Source organism: Vespa mandarinia, chromosome 1, assembly GCF_050613455.1.
Source record: "Vespa mandarinia isolate Hongniang chromosome 1, ASM5061345v1, whole genome shotgun sequence".
NCBI classification, from domain to species: Eukaryota; Metazoa; Arthropoda; class Insecta; order Hymenoptera; family Vespidae; genus Vespa; species Vespa mandarinia.
In genome coordinates this window covers 16,378,013-16,394,394 of record NC_140810.1, presented here as the reverse complement: position 1 = coordinate 16,394,394, position 16,382 = coordinate 16,378,013, and the positions used below count along the sequence as shown (strand labels likewise).

At 30.3% G+C, this 16,382-nt stretch overlaps 1 protein-coding gene and 1 long non-coding RNA gene across 7 annotated transcripts; one reads left to right on the top strand and one right to left on the bottom strand.

Moving 5' to 3' along the window:
- Positions 1-5,829: 5,829 nt before the first annotated feature.
- Stam (signal transducing adaptor molecule) lies at positions 5,830-13,120 on the bottom strand. 4 transcript variants are annotated; one of them, XM_085658475.1, is made up of 10 exons: positions 12,644-13,120; positions 11,894-12,054; positions 11,574-11,819; positions 11,338-11,413; positions 11,054-11,257; positions 10,846-10,965; positions 10,590-10,781; positions 10,277-10,503; positions 9,986-10,191; positions 5,830-6,021 (listed from the first exon to the last, which is right to left on the bottom strand). In XM_085658475.1, the coding sequence occupies exons 1-10, from the start codon at positions 12,684-12,686 to the stop codon at positions 5,856-5,858; spliced, it is 1,641 nt and encodes a 546-aa protein (XP_085514601.1). In that variant the 5' UTR covers positions 12,687-13,120; the 3' UTR covers positions 5,830-5,855. The 4 variants fall into 4 exon arrangements, with proteins under 4 accessions (XP_085514601.1, XP_035727058.1, XP_035727059.1 ...); XM_035871165.2 differs by lacking the exon at positions 5,830-6,021 and adding an exon at positions 8,073-9,783 and having other exon boundaries at positions 12,644-13,119; XM_035871166.2 differs by lacking the exon at positions 5,830-6,021 and adding an exon at positions 8,075-9,780 and having other exon boundaries at positions 12,644-13,119.
- A 170-nt stretch (positions 13,121-13,290) lies between these two features.
- Positions 13,291-15,981, top strand: LOC118443739 (uncharacterized). Of its 3 annotated transcripts, none has more exons than XR_014982392.1 (4): positions 13,291-13,790; positions 14,589-14,911; positions 15,182-15,334; positions 15,458-15,981. It is a non-coding gene; the product is annotated as an uncharacterized LOC118443739 (long non-coding RNA). The 3 variants fall into 3 exon arrangements; XR_004838779.2 differs by having other exon boundaries at positions 13,291-14,911; positions 15,458-15,590; positions 15,673-15,981; XR_004838778.2 differs by having other exon boundaries at positions 13,291-14,911.
- The last annotated feature ends 401 nt before the right edge of the window (positions 15,982-16,382 follow it).

Genomic DNA, 16,382 nt, shown 5'->3' with positions numbered 1-16,382 from the left:
TCTTTCTCTCTCTCTCTCTTCTCTGTCTCTTTCTCTCCCCTTTTCAATCTTTTTTTACATTCTCTTATCGATAAACGATTTCTTTGTTCGACTCGCGTGCTCGAGCACATCCTCTTTGTGTAATTTTTCCCGATTTTCTAAACGATAGTATTAAAAGTGACGCCTAGAGTTTCTTCTATTCCCATTGAAAGTTAATAATAATAGTAATAATAATAATAATAATAATAATAATAATAATAGTAGAGAGATAAAAATTTTTTTTTTTCCATTGATACGACATTAAAAGCTATTACCAGTATCGTTGGAATATTTAAAATGTCTTACATTACAAGAGCATTTATCCCAACAAACCAAGAATGAGAAGAATGAACGAAGAACTTTCCATTTCTTTCTTTTGGCTCACAGACAAGTGAAAAATAATAAAAAAAAAAATATAAAAAAATAAAATAAAAAAAAGAAAAGAGAAAGAAAAGAAAGAAAAGAAGAAGAAGAAGAAAAAAAACATGCGCCCATTCACGTTTTATCCTGTTTTATGTGCTAATGCACGTTCCTTCCGCATAATCGCGAGGTTTTGATGGGGCTCTCCAAGAAGTCGTAAAAAGATTCGAGTCGCGTGTGATACGTTCTCTTTGTATGTAATTCCATAAGAAGGGAAAAAAAAGAAAGGAAGAAAGAAATATCCTGACAATTATGGCATGGGTCATATATGTGTATATATATATATATATATATTATGACCAAGTCCCTATTAGTTATGGATCATATATACATACATATATGTCATGACCTAGTCTCTAGTCATGACCCACGTGTAAGTTTCTTTACACAAGTTCTTTTTTCTTCAATTTTTTTAAATTGGTCGAATTAATTGTTTTTAGATTAACTTGTTTTTCTTTCTTTTTCTCTTTGTTCTTTTTTTTTTCTTTTTCTTTCTTCTCTTCTGTCTTTCGTAAGAAATGATATAAATCGTTCTTCTAATAACTCGATATTTTTATCGATCATTCTATTAGCAACATTCTCTGATACATACGTATATACATACTTCATAGATATCGCAGTTTTTGCGAATACAAAAAAATAAAGAAGATCCGTGCTTGTAATTGCTTCTCTCGTGTTGTAATATATATATTTCTCTCTCTCTTTCTCTCTCTCTCTCTCTTGTATTTTCACTCATAATCGCGTAGGCACGACACGTATGCTTGCGTCTATCGAATAAAAATACACAATAGAGTGATTAACACTTGGAGCAATTTAGATATCGATCTTTTCTCTCTCTCTCTCTCTCTCTCTCTATCTCTCTCTCTGTCTCTTTTTTTTCTCTTCTAGCTCACTTTTCTAGGCACCCAACGATTACATTTTTTCACGAGTTTTGTGGACTCTTTCTTATAAGATATCTCCGTGTACAATCAACTAGGTCTACCGAATTTTAAAAATGATCACGTGGATCCTTATCCCATCTGTACTCATACTCTTTTTCCTCTTTTTCTTTTACTTCGACGATGACCTTGAAGATGCGCCTCGTTAACTTTCACCATGGCAACGAAGGTGCCGACGAGGAACGGGATAGTCAATGTCATCCACGTTACAACTTGATTTGTACTTTTCTATATTGTCTTTAAAAAAAAATGTCAATCTTAAATTATTTGAAATAATTCATGAAGTATATACGCATATACATTTCGATTTTGATAAAAAATAAAGGAATAGCATGAATGTGAATCTCGTCGTATGAGATAATACGCACAAAAGAAAAAAGAAAAATAATTTATTTCGTTATTTAGATCATCTCATGAAATAGCATCTTCGTTAATTATTTTTCTTTTTAATTATTTTATCTTTTTTTTTTCTTTTTTTTTTCTTTTTTTTTTTTTTTTTTTTTTTTTTCTTAAGTTGATTCGATAATTTTGTAAGTACGTTGCGACTAGCAAACTTTCGATACAAGTACGTAGACGATGACTGCACAAGGGAATCACTAATGCATATCGTCTCACTCCGTTTACATATCGATGCAATAACTATCGGTTGGAAGGTTGGTAAGTTCTCGAAACCTGTTACGTACACTCGTGATGCGCCTTCGCTTGCGATAATGCATAAACGTGTACACGTAATATACGTAAATGTATATACATATATAAATATATGGACATACATATATATATATATATACATATATACATATATACATATATAATATATATGATATATTTATTGAAAAGTTTATTAAAAAAATTTTATATCTGATTATAATTAATAGATATAAATTTTGCATCTGAATTTTTTCTTTCATTCGTATTTAAATAAATGAAATAATAATTCGTAAATATGGATATAACTGGTATAACACATATAAATGTTAATAAATGAGATAATTAAAAGTAAATATTATGTGTACAGGATTGAAGCAGAGATCGATGAGGAATGCGAAAAGAGAGCGGGAGAACGGAGCTAGAGCAGAATGGAATTAGATTGGTGATGATAGAGGAAAGAGAGAGTAGTTCGAGAGAGTTTTAGCAGAGGCGGATGTAGAGCGAAATAAGAGCAATGAGTATTGAAGAGATTTTTCACTGAACATTTTTAACACGATTTTATTTTATTTCATTTTATTTCATTTTATTTTACTTTTTTTTTCTCTCTTTTTTTATAACATACGAAAATTTAAGAAATAAGCGACACGAAAATGAAGGATTCTTGAGAATCTTCAATTATCTCAAATCTCCGTCATTTGAGTTCATCGACATGGAAAAAGAAAAAATTCATTTAGGAATGACATTTCACTTTTTTTCTTCCTTCTTCTCTTCTCTCTCTCTCTCTCTCTCTCTTTCTCTTTCTTTCTCTTTTGCAATCAAGAGAAAACAAACAAACAAAAAATCCTTTCTTGCGTTAACAAGTGGTATAATGAAATTATGTAAGAAGGACTCGAAGAATATAAAAATACATGGCCCATAGAATATGATCTTGAATCTTTGTTGACCTCGAAGTTGTCAATGTAAGTATTGTATTAACATGGTATAAGCGATTCCGTTAGAAAAAATATTACTTTGTTTTGAAGATAGATATTGAAATCTTAACTGTCCTTGAAGTATTCAAGGTTCTATTCTATAATCCTCACGCAAGCACACATAATTCTATTAGAAAAATGTTAACTTTATTTTTTTTTCTGTTTTTTCTTTTCTTCTTTTTTTAAATTGGAGAAGATTTCTGAATCTCTGTTACAGGATGATAATGATAAATGAATCGTTGTAAGATAAAGATCGTTTCTCTTTGAGTAATGTAAACCTATTTGTATGTACATACGTACAACATATGTATATAACGAGACACGCGATGCAACGAAAAGGATGCAACTTTTCGATGCAAATGCGATATGTTTATTCTCAAATGAATAATGTCCAGTTGCGATCTTGTAATCATTTTTGGATGTAACGAAGAAAAGAAAACGTTTGTTTCTCAAGGACGATTATTCGTATAAGATGATGAAAGAAAATTTCAGAAAATGATCGTTAAATGTCATCCATATTTTATGCAAATGAAATTTCTTGTGGAGGATAACATCATTCAATACAATTTAATATTCTCGAAAAACATATAAATAAATAAGATATGTAAATAAGATGTGAAAGGATCTTATATCTTTTTTTTTTTTGGACTCTGCACACCGACATAAAATATTTTCGTTTATGATGAATAATCGGTGAAGACGAAACGATATCGAGTCTAACAATCCGTATGTCGTCAGAACTGTAAATTATTTCCCCGTATACGGAATTTGCACAACGTATGTTTTGTGTCCGTTCTAACACAATGCAAAGTAGATTGTTTCGAAAGATTCGTGTGACCGTTTGTAATAATTCTCTGGGAAGGAGATAAAGTGGTATATGTATAATGAATTCTCAATGGTGAACTGTCTTTTTCAAAAAGCTCTCTTCACTGGAATAATCTTTGGACTGATTTAAAAAAGAAAAAAAAATATATATATATATATACAATAAAAAAAATAATAAAATAAAGGTATCTATATTTTATTGAATTTATATTATTTCTCAAATTTACATTTTTATTTCTTGATTACATTAAGAGAAGTTCGTAGATCTTGCTCAATTAAAGATTTTTTTTGATACATTCGTATGAATAATAAACAGACCTATTAGAGAAGAAAAGGCCTATTAACAAAAAAAAAAAAAAAAGAATAAAAAGAAAAATAAAAGGACGAATAAAAAAACATTCACAAGAGAAAAGAGAACCATTTGTACAATGTTATTACTGAAGAGGCTAACAAAATCGAATGAAACGTGAAGTACGCAAGCAACATAATGCCTAGGTATCCGTTGACATATGACACCACGCGATTCTGCAATTAATCTCACCGACTTATCTGTAAAATCTCCGAACCGTGTTATACCTGGAGCGTTGTTTTGTATTGCGGAATCTTGAATTATTACTACGAAGAGGAGGCTGGTTCTTGGAGAAAAATTAGACAGAACGGATCGATCTTACGCGATCAAAATTTGATCAAAGGCAATCAAGGTTTTTAGAATCGATATAATGTGTTGAAATATTAGAAATCTTATCGATTCCCCATAAAGTTGTATTTTTATTTTTTTAATTTTTTTTATTACTTATCTACTTTCTTTTTATTTTTACTATGAACGATACAACGAATAATTTTTTCGTTTGTGTATTACGTGTACTTTTGAAACAATTTGTTTTTTGTTTTATTTTTTTACTATTATTTATTATTTCCTCTCGAGTTTAACAACTTTATTCAAGCACTCAAAGTTGCGATCCTTAAAAATGGCATGTCACAACAATAAACATTGTCTCAGAATAATGGTGCGAATTTTACTAGGATGAATCTCGATAACACAGTTCCATTCGTTGCTCTACGATCTTACGAAAGTTCACCTAATGTTACTCTACGTTCCCTTTTAAAAGACTGATGATATTAATCCAGAAATTTTTGAATTAAATTTTTCAAAGTACTTTTTATTCGTAGATAATCCTATTAAAGTTAGTCATACTTATGTATTATATTAGACGAATATATATGTATGTACATATAATATCATATTTCATCGTTTGAAAACTTTCCTCTATTTTTTCCTTCTATTTTAAATAAATAACAATAGGGAACTCGAGTTGTTCATCATTGTACGAATAAAAGCGTGTAAATGACATCTGCTTTCTCCTCGATATCTACGAATGGGCGAAAGTTAACAACCTGTTTCGTGGGGCCTAGAGTAAATAAGAGTCAATGAGTTTCAAGTTTTTCCTTCCGTGTCGTCATAGTCGTCGTATCCAAAGAAAAGGAAGAGATGAAAAAAGAGAAAAACGAATAAGAGAATGATTGTTCGTTATTAGATGACAATGGGCCTTCTGCATTCTTCATACAAGATGAAACTACAAATAATTTATAAATGGATATTGAAGACATTTTACAACCCTGACATTAGTTTAAGCAAAGATCGTGATGTATTTTCTTTATTCGATTAACCCGCAACCACTTTCGTCGAAAGAAAAATAAAAGAAAAAAAAATATATATATATATATATTTAAAAGCTTAAATCTTTGTTGTTTTCAAAAGGAAATATAAATGACCACGTCGAATTTTACAACAGGAAGATTTTATAACAGTATATAGATGTAAAATAAAATTGCGTGAGATTAAAAGCTCCTTCGATTTTCTCTTTTTCTTTCTTCTTTATGTTTATAATGAGTATTATCGAGAGAAAGATGTTGTTGAGTGTCAAGATGATTTTGCAAACACAATTCTTCTTTTGAAGTACTCGCGACTTTAACTCCTAAAACGGTCAAAGAAGAAAAAAGAAAAGAAAAAAAAAAAAAGAAGAGGGAGAGATTATGAGGAAAAGAGCAAGGATTCAAGGAGCGAAGAAACGTTCTTTCTTTCTTTTATTTCTTTCTCTTTCTTCGGAACTGACGACCTCGAGAAATGGGTCGAAGCGTCTCTCGTATGGTTATTATCCGCGGCTTCTTCTTCACGGATCGCAATGAGAGTCTGATGCCTACGAACAAGGACAAAAACACGATTATTACGAAGAAACTCATCCGAACGGATTGAGAAGTACATAGACATAAATAGTAAATTTATATTTACCAGCCTTTCGCGAACGAAAGCTACGAACAGAGATTATGTGTTTGGCTTTGTTTCAAACTAAAATGGAAAAGATTTTATAATCTTGGAAAAAAAAAGAAGATAAAAATAATAAAATGATTTCGAGTTCGTCAAAGAGAATAAAAAAAGAATGGCTCGTCGATTGTTAATAATTTTTCGAGAAACGTAATATTGTCAAAATATTACGGAGAAGTGAGAGAAAAACATAACGAGGTTCGGCCTTGAACCATTTCTAAATGGCTTCACATGAGAAACCATATTAAGGATTAACACGAGGATTACGAGTTTGGTGACCTTTCGAGGATCGTCAATGTCATGTTCGATAGAGCGATAAATTTGATGATCGAATTTGCACCTTTCATAACTACATCACTGTTCCTTAAAAAAAAAAAAAAAAAAAAAAAAAAAAAAAAAAAAAAAAAAAAAAAAAGAGAGAAAGAAAAAGAATATAAGTAGACACGACGTAACAAACTCGATTATGTGTTTCTTCCTTGATCGACGATACTCGATAAGTGCGTTACATCGAAACGTACGGCCTTAAACTTAATAACAATGTTTTTTTATATGATAGGATCGAGAATCTTCAATGATGCGAAAAGTTAAATTTCAGATGCTGAGTTTCTCTCTTGTTCATTTCGCGAAATAGATTAACATTGACATAGTATCTTATGACAAACCGATCACCATCTGTCAACATTATCGTTGTCGTCGTTGTCGTCATCACCAACATCATCATTATTATCATCATCATCATTCAAAGGCGATCTCAAGGTACCCTTGAGCTAGATAGATGAGCAGTAAAAGTTTTGATCGAACTGTCGCGGCTGCTTGATAGAAAAATTCCATTTCGTGGATTATTTTGATTAGAATGTTTTATAAATATCATGTCCATCAAATTCGACCCTGACTTCCAGCTTGGTAGAAAAGTTGATTCTACAAGATCGTATATATATATATGTAAGAGATGCCTAATAATTTTGGATAGTTCATGTTAATTATCGACTATTTCGAGAAATCGAAAATTTATTCAATTTTGAAATTGTGTCATCTTTCGAAGAACAAGATATTTTTACATTTCTTTAATACATAACAAAGAAAAATGATTTCTTGTCATCTATGACAGTCACATATGAAGCAGATTGTAGAATCTAGGATCTAGAGTGCAAATGTTTCAAGGCTGTTTAGTTCATTGTTGATCCAGGAATGCCATTGTCAAGGGAATTTTCTCGTTACTCTAACGATCTTATCAGTTAAATAGTTATGAGGAAGACTCAATCGATCTATTACGGATCGATATGCTGATATTCTATGGTGCGATAATATATAATCTCATCATCAATAATGTGTCGATAACTATCTAATAAAAATCTCTAGAAAGATATTCCTTTACCTGTTAATACATCAATCGTTATTATTTAACATACAATATGTATATTAGTCAGGACGAAGTCTTAGCAAAATCATTGCTATAAATTAGCTAAAGATTGCTGTGCAAATAACTTGAAACGAAACTATTAATAAATGACATAGATTATAGTTTTATAAAGGATAGCTCAAACAGGGTATTATTATAAAAAAGGATAATCATAAAAAAGCTACTCAGGAACGTATAATTTTTCATTTATATGTATATGATCTTAAAGCGTACTAATAATTTATTAATTATTCAAAAATTTCACAAAGCAAAGCTTTTATGTCTGCTTTTAAATAAAGTGCCAACCTAGCTTTTCGTATCTAAATAGAGAATCATGCATCGTATACGGACAATATATATTTTCTGATAAAAAATTACAAAATCATAAAAAAATTATCAATACAAAATTAGTGAAAGCATGTCGTTAAATTTTTTTTTTGTTTTTTTTTTTTTTTCTTTCTTTTGTATCAAACGGTTATACCATGTGTCTAATTTGTAATATATTCATTTATAAACTATTAAAAACTGATTATTCATTAGAAAATATTACATTAACACTATTTAACACGTATTGAGTATTGTGGTACATGAAGGATCTACTGCATTATATTTACATAATTTACAATTATTCAATACTTCTAATTTTTTACTATATCTAATGGATATACATATGCGAATCAATATGAGTTGTTTCTTTATAACGTAAATAATGATAGTTTAATGGAGCTATTAAATATAGTATACAGTGTACATTTGTTTTTCAGAAAATCTATCAAAACTTACGATCATTTAATAACACTGTATGTAAAACCTCATGCTTGGTTTACGATCGTTGCAAAATATCGATATATTTTGTCGCTTGCATTAAATTTAATTCATAGTTTTTTTTTTTTATATATTTCACATAAAACGTGTTTATAATTTTATTATAGAGTTATTCATAACGCGTTATTTTATTTTACTCGTTATGCTTTCTCTATCTATTTTGTATAATTCGCATTTCTTACAAGTATTGCACAATCACAGCTATGTGTTCTACGTTTTGTCAAATGGCCAAAAATGTCAACAAGTTTACTTGTATCTTTAATTACATAATCTATATTCGTAGCTACAAAAGGTTATCTTAAGAGTGGTATTTTACTTTATTTTCTTTTTTTTTTTTCTTTTTTCTTTTTTTTTTCTTTCTTTCTTTCTTTCTGACGAAGATATAAGGCTTTTAATTGTGACGGTAAAAATAGTATTATGCGAATACAATGCATCAACATTCCATAAAAATTTGTTTATGACACAACTCATTTAACCATTAATAGGAATTAATCTTATTATATGTACAGTAAAGAGACTAGACCAGATCATGAAAATTTTCTTTCCAATAATGCGTAAATAACATTGCATTTATAATTTATTTTCAATGCTTTTAAGATGCAATATGTTATCTCTTAAAGTATTATTACAATGTACAAAGAATACATGAAAAAGAATAAAAACCCAAGATACATTTAGTAACAGCATTTCATCGATACACTGTCATTTTTTTATATAATGTTACTTCTGTTGTAAAAACATGTATACAAGACATTACGATAACATTACGATTAATTCAACATCTGTACTAAAGATTTTCTGAAACACAGTTTTTAAGACTTATTAATTTCACATCATTCTCTTTTATGATAAAAATTCCAAGCATTTATTTCGAAAACACTTTAGTAACTAATAAATGTTCTTTCAAATATCACAGTGTCGAATCATAACATTAAAGTTTATTTAAATGATAGAAAATAATGAAATTTAAAACGTGGAATGCTTTAAAGAATTAGGTTATTCAAACACAATACATAAGAATATCAAAAAGCCAAAATTACAAACTAATATGAAAATGCTCAAAGAGACTAAATAAATTAGTTGTTTTTACGCGTTTTTATATATGCACTGTCGCGTATATCTACAAATACAAGCTTACATAATACCAAATTCAATATAAAGTCAAACGTAAAGCGTTCATTAAAAACCAATTTTCTTTGGCTATTTCGGGTATTTTTATTTAAATAATTATAATATCGTAATATTGTACAGCATGAGTTAGAATAGAATGTGAATTTTTAACGCGTAATTTTTACTTATATCATACGTTGCCCACTCGATGGAGCATATTGTGGTTGATGGTTAATCGAAGGTCCTGTCGATCCCGGTGGACCATATTGAGCTGGCACAGGACCAGTTTGAGGCGGAAATCTGCTACATAAGATTGCACACCATTGATTTATTCTTTTAGTTGGAAATAAGCAGGTTGATGATTTCACTTTGCAGTCGATAACGTATGTTTCAAAAATACCTTTTTCAAGCTCTAATAAATCGTTGAAAACAAAAAAATCTCACTTACTAAGCTTTCACATAAGATCACAAAAAATGTTTAGGTCATATTCATAAATGCACATACCCCTGTTGTTGATAGGGATGTGTTTGTTCAGGCACTGGTGGACCTTGTGGATGTCCTGTTGGAGGCTGAGGACCAGCTTGTATACGAAAATGAGGTGGTAATGCCATGTTTGGTATACTAGAAGGTCCCATATATTCATGTGGAGCTGGAGGTCCACCTGTATTTGAGAAAGGTACCGGATGTGGTGTTGGCATTCCATTAAACATCTAAAAGTAAGGATAAACAAGTGTTGTTATGATTAAATATTAATTCAATTACATAAAAAAAAATATTTGCTTTAATTAGTCTTACATGAGGAGATGGTGGTGGTGGTCCCTGATTAGGAAATGGATAAGAGATATGTGGCATTTTAGGCATTGTGTAATTAGATTGTGCTGGAGGAGGAGGCTCCCGCATTAATGTATGATACATATTCAAAGCTTCAACCAAATCAGAACTCAATTGAGTAAGTTGAGCGTGTCGTTTATCGACTTTTTCTAGAGCTGCATCAATCAATGGACCCATTGCAGTTACTTGTTCTGTAAAGTAATGCATCATGAATATTAATATTAATATATATAATAGTTAACTATAATTATTGTCTTATATATTGTATTTATTATACCTTCTAAATCAAGCATTTCTTGAGGGTCAGATGAACTATCACACTGTGGATCAGCTTCATGTAACAAATGTAAAAGTCTATCCATCTTTTTTTCATCTATTTCCACTTCTATCACTTCTAATTCTCTCTTTAGTGTTTTTACCTCTACTTCTTCAGCAAACTGAACTAATTTTTTATTACTATGTTCTAACTCTGTAAATAAGTATGTTATTTTTATTGAATTTGCTTTAATAAGAAAAACAAGTCTTATACTTACTTGTAAACTGTTCAGGTTCTACCGATAAATCTGCAGTAACAAAATTAGAAGGAAAAAGACCTTCTCCTCTGTGATTACTACCTTTCCACCAATTCTGATCAGAATCATCCAAAATATTTACTGAAATATGATTAATAGTAAATCATAAGCAAATAATAATATGAAACAATTTAAAACTAGAGATATAACTAATTTAATTTTAACATACTTATTTCACCAGTTAAGAATGTTAATTCATTATCTTCAGCTGCCTCAAAATCATAAAGAGCTCGAACCTTGCGGCCTTCTGATGTATTCGAGGTAGTAAGCATAGAATTTACACTTGGATATAAACTAGTACTTTTTTTAGATGCTGGTGAACCATGAGAGGAACTCGCTTGAGGTTTACTTTCTTTCAGTGAGAGCTCAATAGCTATTTATGAATATAAGCATTAGTTGTTTATTTTATTTAGAAGATAATTTAAATTTTTATTATATTTACAAAATGATTACCTTTTGCTAAATCTTCTTCCTCTTGAGAATTTGTTACTACATTTGGATCTTTACTTAAAATGCTGGAACGTTTTGGCTGCAATTTTTTACAAATGAATATATATATATATATATATATATTAATTTCAAATAGAAAGTTCAAATGAAAAGTAAAAAAAATAATGGTTATTATATCTAAGATATTGATTCATTATAAAATATTAATAAAAATTACTAAATTATTAATTACAACTTACTGTCTCTGATACACTCGAAAAATCAAGTCCTTCATTTCGAAGTTTATTGTATAAACTTGGAATCAAATTAAGTTGAGGATCTGTTTTAAAATCACCTTCAGCCCATTTTTTCAAAAGTATTTTTATTTTTTCCACAATCTTAGGTTGAGAATGATTAATCATTTTTTTCAAATCATTTTCAAAGTCCCTAGATGCTATTTCCAAATGGAAAGTTTTTCCACAATTGCTTGAGCATGCATCCAATAACTAAGTGGAAAGACACAATTAAAATAATCATCATAATATTATTATAGCTTACATACAAATGATAAGGTACTAACTGTTATGGCTTGTATAACAATATGCGGATCTTGAGAATTTAATCTTTTAACAATAGAACGTAAGCAGTCTTTGGCATTCTGAGAAGAATTACCAATTCGATCACAGATTTCCAATATCTTCTCCCAATCTTCTGATGTATTATTTTCATTCGTTGCTTTCTCTATGACAAACAAATGTACAAAAAAAAAATGTTATAACAATAAAGTTCATTGTCTATAATAATTAATGTATTAATATAATAATAATATATTAATCCTTCATTAGAGACAAGTAAAATAAGTATATAAAACATATACAATGTATGAGAAAAAAGAGAAAAGAAAAAAAAGAAAAAAGAAAAAAAAAGAAGTATTAAAACAATGTTGATGTAAATCAAGTTTCATATCTCATAAGTATTTAATTCTATTTATTTCAATGAAGCCGATGTATTTTGACATAAACAGAAATGTATCATAATCTCAGTAAAAAATAGATTGCGATAAAAGGCGGGTCATAAAGCGATCGTTGCAGAAAATCTATGCGCTTTTGAAGTCTCGATTAGAGGTCAAACGTCAACAACCGCTTAATGCCTTCATTATAGAGTTTTGGTTTTTCAATATTTGTAAATGATAGCGCATCGTCGATACGATATATCAATGTATTCAAGAAATGTAATAAAATGAAACACATTCTCAATCGATGAGTCTCCTGTTAAGAACGTTGGATCATAAACGAATTAAGGATAGGCTAGAATTATACTGTTCACTCACCGACGTCAGCATCGAAAGGCGATGAATTCGGGAAAAGGCCCATTTTTCGTAAGATTTTTATCAGCTGGATTTATTTATAAAATATCCGTCAGATAGACGCCGTCATGGAATCTCTCTTCGTTTCGCTTTATACATTCAGCTGATATTTACTTACAAACACGACACAACGAATGACTAATAACATTCTAATCTACGATCGAGTGCCATTTTACTTTCGAGCTGCCAAAGAAACTCGATACTATCGAACAAATGTCGACCTCAGCTAACCACGAGCTGTCACATCAAAAATTTATATAAACATTGAAATGTCAGTTTCACGTAATTTACTTGAAAATCTTGCGATCTAAACGTGGAAAGGAATTTTACTTGGAATGTAGGTTAGATAATTTACAGGTTTCTTCAAGTATGGCTTTTCTGTACTGCAACGAAAAGAAAAGGTTTCTGATGAGATATAGGACTGTCGAGAAGGAGGATAAAGCTAATCGAGTTTCGATATATCGAAACATCGGGCGCTCGTATTGCTACTGACATCTCGCGGTGAATAAATTGTTCAAAATTATATGAAAACTCGGAGTATTACTCATTCTCACGAGGTTTGAAAATTGAATTATCTCAAGCTCTTAAATATCACGAAGCTCTCTATACAATCGCTCTCATAAACATAAAAGACACGTAAAATTCAATCATTTGACCGTGATTTCACTCAGAGTTAAAATAGTGTTTGAAAAGTCATCGAATTATTTTTTTCACCAAATATAAAATCCTTCTGAATTATTAAATTTGTTTTAATCTTATTCGCGTATATTCGTTAATTATTTAATGTAAATATTGTACTCGTGAATTTCAAGATAGTGTTACACTTGATTCTAGAATTTACATGGAGAAATACAAGATGGCGTTTGCAGGACGAAAGATATCAAAAATGATGAAATACTTTCGAAGGAATGAATCAAATCAATTTAGTTATTTTGATATCTATTAATTTTTTAACGTTATTTGTGTATTGTGATGTGTATACTTTTTAATAGTAGAGGACAATCTGTATCTGGTAAAAAAAAAATCATATAATATTTTAAGAACAATGGATAATATCCTTTATTCTGTAAAAGAACAAAGAGAAATGATCTTTTGAAGGGCAAAAAATGAAGTAAGCGAAACCTTAGATTATCAGAATTATTTTCTCAACGTTAAAATTATTTTCGTAGTGTTCACGAACTGCGCGCAAATAATTGGAAAGTCCCGCGCTTTTGCATCGCGTTATTATCGCGATGCAACGTAGCCACGATGACTGCTGACACGTCGGCAAATTATCTGACGATTACGTCGAGAAAATTCGCAGAGAGTCGGACACGAAACTCAGATATTAGAACGCTCGTGTTTCCAACGAAATTATTACCTTCTGAATTATTATTCACTTACGTAATCGGCTCATTGACATTCGTTGTTTAAACTTCTTTTGTTTTGTTTCTTTTTTGTTTATTATTGGCGCAAAATTCCAACGATTTAAAAATAATAATAATAATAATAATAATAAAAGTAATAAATGATAATAAATAATATTTATTTGATTATTTTTACCAATGATTCATTCATAAATAGAGCAGAGAAAAGTAATTTTTAATTATCAATTAGTTACTTTTACGTCGCATAGTCGTTAGTTAGTTATAATCAACTTCCGCCCTCTTTCATTCGAGTGAAACGCTTTTTAACGAGATCCATACTCGAGATGAAAGCCATTTTTCCCATACACGCTATCCGTATACAATACTTTTCGCATCAGAAAAGATGTTTCGATTCTGATAGGCATCCTGAAACTGTGCTCGCTTGCATAATAAACTTTTCTCAATTCTTTCATCATTTTCCTATAATACGAACAAGAAAGTATCATAGTCATAAGATCATTACTTATTATTTTCTTATTTCTTTTTTTTTTTATTTGCAAAAGATTGGCGTGCTTGTACTCTAGAAAGGATATATTCCTGGAGGCATACCTTCACCAATGAAAGGATTCTGCATTAGAAGTTTATGTTGAAATGATATCTAGACGGAGTACAAAGAAATATACTGTCTCTCGAAATCTTCATTATACCAACGGAGAGACGGACATTTATATTCTCTAGACGGAATTCTTCTGTTCGGCTCCTCGGAAATTGCGTATCTTAAAGAAAGTAATAGCGGTCTCACCGTGCGAAGAAAGAAAGTAGATTGTACGCCAGTAGTAAATATCGCACGAGAAAGAACGTCTATTCTTGGGGATTATACGTTATAGTAAGTTAGTAAACTTCGCGCGTCTTCATGTATGGAAACGAAGAACAAAATCGAAAGGAACACGAACGTCTTTTAACATTTATAATCATTATTATTAATTATAATCATATATATATATATATATATATATATTCTCGAGAGGCAGGTACTATTAATTTATTTTAATTATATTATGATCAAAGAAGTGATGTATAATTTGAATTTTTTGTTAGAACATAGCGTATTCTTATATTGGGAATCCCTTTTCATATGAGAATTGTTCTTCCTTAGGCATATGGTGCCTCGAGTTTCGCTTGAAACTTGTTTTCATCGTATGATTGGAGAGAGGAGAAAGGAAGATGACCGAACCCATTTTCGCAGCCTGAGGCTACATCACAAAAGGAAGCTGGATAATCAAAAAGTATAATCATTTCGAAAGAAAAAGTGCGTTGTCTTTCGACAGTATTTAGATAAAATTGATATTTTTTTTTGTTTCTTTGATATTGTATATATATATATCCCGAAATAAGGATAATTCCAGATAAGTAAAAGATTATATTATTACAGGAGTCTTCTTAAGAAACGACCTAGCAAGATACAGAAAGAGTCATAAAACATAAACCCAATCGTTTTTGTAAAAGGATATTGATTTTTTACGATATAAAAATATAGTTCTACGATTCTTTCTCCCATCCATGAAGTGAGCGTTTTTCTTGGCAAGTAAGATTGTTCAGCGAGGCACTTCGCCGGTGAATGGAATCTAACGTCCGATACTTTCGCAGGCATCCAGCTCTGTATGCTTTCGTTTTGCACTTCTTAACCGGAAGTCTCGAGGCCGGTGTAACCGAACATTTTCAACGATCGTGGCTTGATGTAATTCGCAATTTTATATTGTTATTACCTATTTTGATATTTGTATTTATTAGAAAAATAACGAAAGCAGGCGTGGGAGATAGTCCAATAAGATATAGTCATTTATTATCTTGACTGTACGTTGTATAATAATTTAAAAAGAAAATTTTATGAAATTCGATAAGAATATACGTAAGATAGAAAGTATATCGGAACGATCGTGTTTGAAAAAAATTTTAATGGATTCGTTGTACTTAGTTCAAGAGATATTGAAAAGAACACCATTAAAGATTCGATCATTGTGACAAATCGATCTCGTAATCTATTTTTATGCATTTTATTATAATGAATCATTTCTATGGTTCATCGAACAACAACGTCGATCGTGGAGCTCGCGCACTATCGATGTTGCAAATTTATGAAAGGTTTTTTTTATATGTCAAACCATATCAAACTTATCTACATATTAATTTTATTTACTAACATGCATTTTATCTTGTTCATGGGTCAGTGTATAAGCCAACTGATCTACAATGGTGTAGCAATCAAATATCCATGACCCATAAGTATACACGCAATTCCAACTTTATACGCGTCGCTAGATTCATAGGTACTACATGCATATCTTGAACGGTATTCA

What these genes read in the sequence shown, in the direction of transcription:
- Stam (XM_085658475.1), bottom strand. Translation starts at nt 12,686, where the DNA reads ATGGGCCTTTTCCCGAATTCATCGCCTTTCGATGCTGACGTCG. An exon ending in GCCTTTCGATGCTGACGTCG is followed by an intron (nt 12,055 to 12,643) that starts GTGAGTGAACAG and finishes TGTTTGTCATAG; the next exon opens with AGAAAGCAACGAATGAAAAT. An exon ending in CACCACCACCATCTCCTCAT is followed by an intron (nt 10,192 to 10,276) that starts GTAAGACTAATT and finishes CCTTACTTTTAG; the next exon opens with ATGTTTAATGGAATGCCAAC.